Source organism: Trachymyrmex septentrionalis, unplaced genomic scaffold (assembly GCF_001594115.1).
Source record: "Trachymyrmex septentrionalis isolate Tsep2-gDNA-1 unplaced genomic scaffold, Tsep1.0 scaffold2, whole genome shotgun sequence".
Taxonomy (NCBI): domain Eukaryota; kingdom Metazoa; phylum Arthropoda; class Insecta; order Hymenoptera; family Formicidae; genus Trachymyrmex; species Trachymyrmex septentrionalis.
This window is the reverse complement of record NW_017305179.1, coordinates 2,500,757-2,505,029: the sequence shown is the minus strand read 5'-3', so window position 1 is coordinate 2,505,029 and position 4,273 is coordinate 2,500,757. Positions and strand designations below refer to the sequence as shown.

The following is a 4,273-nucleotide window of genomic DNA, read 5'->3' as shown; positions in this document are numbered from 1 at the left end:
TATATATATATATATAAATATATATTTCATACATATAATTTTTTATGTATTGCCTATTATATAATGTAAAATTTGTAAATATAATTTATATTTACATTTGTAAAAAGTATACAAATAAATTTCGTAAATAAATGTATATAATTATGATATAATTAAAATATATTTTTATTGTACAAAATTGTATTAAAATTTTATTTTGCTAAACTCTTAGCAACTTTAATTAATATCCATCCTCGAGCTATCTCAGCGAATCTAAGAAATTTTGTACTTCACACTCAAGTTTTGTTACATCTTGTTGTAATTTTTTATAATTTCTTGAATTAGCATCTTCATTCGAGATTATTTCTTCTCCAATCTTGCAATTATTACATTCTTGTTTCCTTTCAGATTTCTTATCAGAATTTGTATACAAATGAAAACAGAATTTTTCTTTTTCTGCATATGGTAACAAGGTCTGCCATTTCCAATTTAAATTATTAATATGTTCTTGAAAGCATTTCTGTACCTCTGAAATTGATATGAATAATTATTTCTTTGCAATATTTACAATTTGACTAAATTTATGAAATTAGTGAAATTAGGATGTTACTGAAAATATAACAAATTAAAGAAAAAAAATATGTAGATTGAATATATTTTACCATTTATTCTTGCTTCATGAATTTGCCTTGCAAAAGCTTCAGTCTCTGCATGTAATCTTCTCTTTTCAAAATCTGCAACCCTACAATTATATTCTTCCAAATTTTGTTCTTGCATTTTTAATTTTTCTAAATCTAGAAGATTTTCAGTAAGAAATTTTGGATATTCTTCTAATATAAATGAAGGATAGGGTCCGCTATGATTTAATTGTAATAGCTTATCCCTGAAATAATTTTAAATATTAATACTAACATATATATGTAATTAGTTTTTGTGATATTAGAATGTATTACCTCAAATAATAATTAGGATGTATTTGTTTTGATATCTTCTGATCTAGCTTTCTTGCGATCTTTAACAAATCCTTGGCTCTAATATGATTTTGAGTGTTATAAAACGCTTTGATATCTTCAGATAACTTTAATAAAGAAATTATATTTTCTTTCAAAAAAATATTATACGCAACAACACACATCAATAACAGAGAAGGTTTCTGGAAAGATATTAAATGATCCCACAAAATCAGCCACTCGTCTCCTGACAATACTTCGCTCATTGCAGTTTGAAGTAATGGCCATGCATATTCTCTACTTGTGATTCCATGTTCGCAAAAGATATTCAATAATATAGGATCAGCTTCTAGAAGGATATTCTCAATAATCCCCAAAATATTCAATGGTGGCAAAGGATGGTATTCAAACCACTTTTGGCAATAGTTTAGTAATATACTTAAAATTAACTCAAAGGCAAGTAAGGGATCTTTCTAAAACAAATAAATATATCTTACTTTGCATTTTAAGCTAAACAAAATATTTGTCTAAAATAAAATAAGAAGATACCTGAAATGTCATAAGAAATGGAAAAATTAAGTTGGGAAGAAACGGACACTGTATTAGAAAAGGACACCATTGCAACAAGCAATCTATTGTCATGGCTAACAACGATGCTTTGCTTTTATCTGCCAAGGGAAGACTTCTTAAAGTGTTCAATGCAAATTTTTCACGTGTTACCTTACTTGTTAAGGCAATATATGCGTTTTTATTAGCTGGTAATTTTAAAATAGTGGACCAAATTAATATACGATATTTCTCTGGATATTCTCCAAATTCTTTCAAAATAGGCATCAATCGTTTCGTATTTAATTCTTGCTTCATGCTTTGTCTAACGTATTCCAAATGATCACTTATTTTGTGCGCATGTACTCTATATGGTTTTAACAATCCGTTAGGTTGAAGACATTTTTTTGAAATTATTTTGTCTGTGTGCATTATGTTTAAACATCCTTCCTGATCTATGTATGCTATATATCTACCAGTAGATGAAATTACAAATTTTTTAATCCTACTAATAGAGATAGGTATCTTAAGAAAAGTTAATGCATTTATGTCACAAAATTGAAGCATGTTTTTTGAGGATAGAAATGCAAGTATTTTATTTGCTCCACCATCTAATGGGCATGGAACGACAGATAATTGTTTTGCTTCAACAAAATTATTAGGCAAACAAAGTTTCCTTAATAAACTCCAATCATATGTATTAAGAATGCTTATGTTTCTTGTACCGCCCATTATCATAGCTCTTCCATCTTTCGTAAAAATAAAATCTTTGATATAACGTATCCCAAATATCTTTGTATCAATTTTAGTATCCTTATGCAACTGTCTCAATGTCCAAGCCTGTATAGTGTCATTGTGATATAACACAACAATATGACCCACATTGGAGAAGGCAGCTTTTCTGACAGCATTCTTTACCCTAACATTTAATTGATGAACTTTATTATAAGAGTTTAGGTCCCATATTATTACTTCATTTCGAGAGCTTGTCAGACAATGATGTTTGTAAAAGGAAATATGTGTTGGTGCTAATTTATGACCAGATAACAAGGAAAATTCATTGACATCCGTACAAAGCTTCCAAATCTTTATGTCACCCGTATCAAGTCCTATCAATATTTCCTCTGTATATATAGGATTAAATGCTAGAAAGGTAGGTCGCCCGATTTTTCCTAATATTTTGCAACATGGAACATCTCCAGGCAATTCAATGTAATGTAAGTATCCTTTGGTGTCTCCTACAATCAAATATTCTTCGTCGTGATTGAAAGACATTTGTATAAGACAATATTTTTTCTTGACATTGTTTGTGGGTGCATATTTGTAACAGTCGTTACTTTTAATTAATTTATTCCAGCCACTATTATACATAATACAAACACGTAATCATAAGCAAAAATCCAATACAATTATCGTGATATCTTCAAAGACTTTTTTATAGACTTTTTTAGAATATATGTTTTTAGAATATATTTGTTTTATATTTTCACCAATTGTTTCACTCTTCTTTTTCAATCGTGCAAAATTACATTCGTCTCAGATTAAACGTAATATATTTTTTATGCAATATGTGACAATTTATATCTAGTTATCTATGTCATTAGCAATCAATAGCGTCAAATAAATAGTCTTTCCACACAGAAACTGACTGACAGAAACCGGTACATTTAGAGACCTAACCTAACAGTACCGATACAGCAGTGTCGCCATCATTGTGTAGTGGTTATCTAAGTAATTATCTTTATGGGAGGTTTGTAGGATTAAGCTCTGCGTACAATAGAAGGAATGAGGAATTAGGAATAAAGAATAAACGATTCTAACCTATCAGAAATCGAATACATCGGAATACACGGTTTCTGATAGGTTGAAGGGAAATCATTTATTTTTTATTTCTATTTCCTTATTCTTTTTATTGTGTGCAGGGCCTTACACATGCGTTCCAAAACTCGTCGAAAAATAGTAGTGTTTTAATTTGTTGTGTCCATCCATCGGTTTAATTATTTAACTTTATTTCTCTCTAGTTATCGAGTGGTAGATAACACAAAATCTAATAAAAAAATGGTAATAGACATTATTAAATAACAGAGATATAGTTTTTTGTTATTTCTAATATAAATGTTATTTTGCCGTAATGTGAGAGGTATAAAATAAGTTTGGCGAATACCTTCTCATTGGACGCGATATTCAATGGCGTTTTGACGATGATAGTCTCGTATCAATTTAATCGCCTAAAATCTCTTTTTTTTATGTGAATAATCTCAAATCTAGCAGTCAATCAACAGATCGTCTACTTATAATGGTGAGAAAGATCCAAATGTATAAATTGCTATCTTGTTATTTTTTTATCACATATTTATACCATACTCGGATTTTGTAAGCGCGTGCAAGGAATGTTTATAATGAATAATACATATTTCAAAGTCTCAAATGTTCTTAATGTCTTTTACTGAATTTTATCTTTTACGTAATACTTTCCCTAAATGTAATATTGTCGAATCTTGCTTCTATAAGATTTGTATGAATATCTCTTTGTAGTCTGTTGCTGAATTTTTAAAAGGCCTTCCGTCACATGATGAAAACAATTTTGCAAATTTTCATACTGATAACGGAAATCGGACATGTGTCAAGAGGCCATCAGTTTATCTTCCTACTAAGGATTATCCTTCGGAACAAAGTAAGTATATATTGTAGTATAGAGATGACATTTTAATGTATTAACTAATTTCTTTATTTTTACAGTCATAGTTACTGAGAAAACCACTATTTTATTGAGGTATCTTCATCAACAATGGGATAAG

The 4,273-nt window shown here is 29.0% G+C and overlaps 2 protein-coding genes across 2 annotated transcripts in view; one reads left to right on the top strand and one right to left on the bottom strand.

Annotated features, from left to right (window-relative positions):
* Window positions 1-210: 210 nt before the first annotated feature.
* Window positions 211-2,905, bottom strand: LOC108747362 (TBC1 domain family member 31). Its single transcript, XM_018484782.1, has 4 exons — window positions 1,479-2,905; window positions 933-1,402; window positions 642-862; window positions 211-507 (listed from the first exon to the last, which is right to left on the bottom strand). Exons 1-4 carry the CDS (start codon window positions 2,844-2,846, stop codon window positions 239-241), a joined length of 2,328 nt encoding a protein of 775 aa, XP_018340284.1. The 5' UTR covers window positions 2,847-2,905; the 3' UTR covers window positions 211-238.
* Window positions 2,906-3,571: 666 nt separating this feature from the next.
* The window catches only part of LOC108747393 (DET1- and DDB1-associated protein 1), a 1,934-nt gene continuing 1,232 nt past the window's right edge, over window positions 3,572-4,273 (top strand). The window contains exons 1-3 of the mRNA XM_018484817.1: window positions 3,572-3,774; window positions 4,011-4,149; window positions 4,215-4,273. Of these exons, the coding sequence (XP_018340319.1) occupies window positions 3,772-3,774; window positions 4,011-4,149; window positions 4,215-4,273 (201 nt within the window). The 5' untranslated portion in view covers window positions 3,572-3,771. The remainder of the gene's footprint in view (window positions 3,775-4,010; window positions 4,150-4,214) is intronic.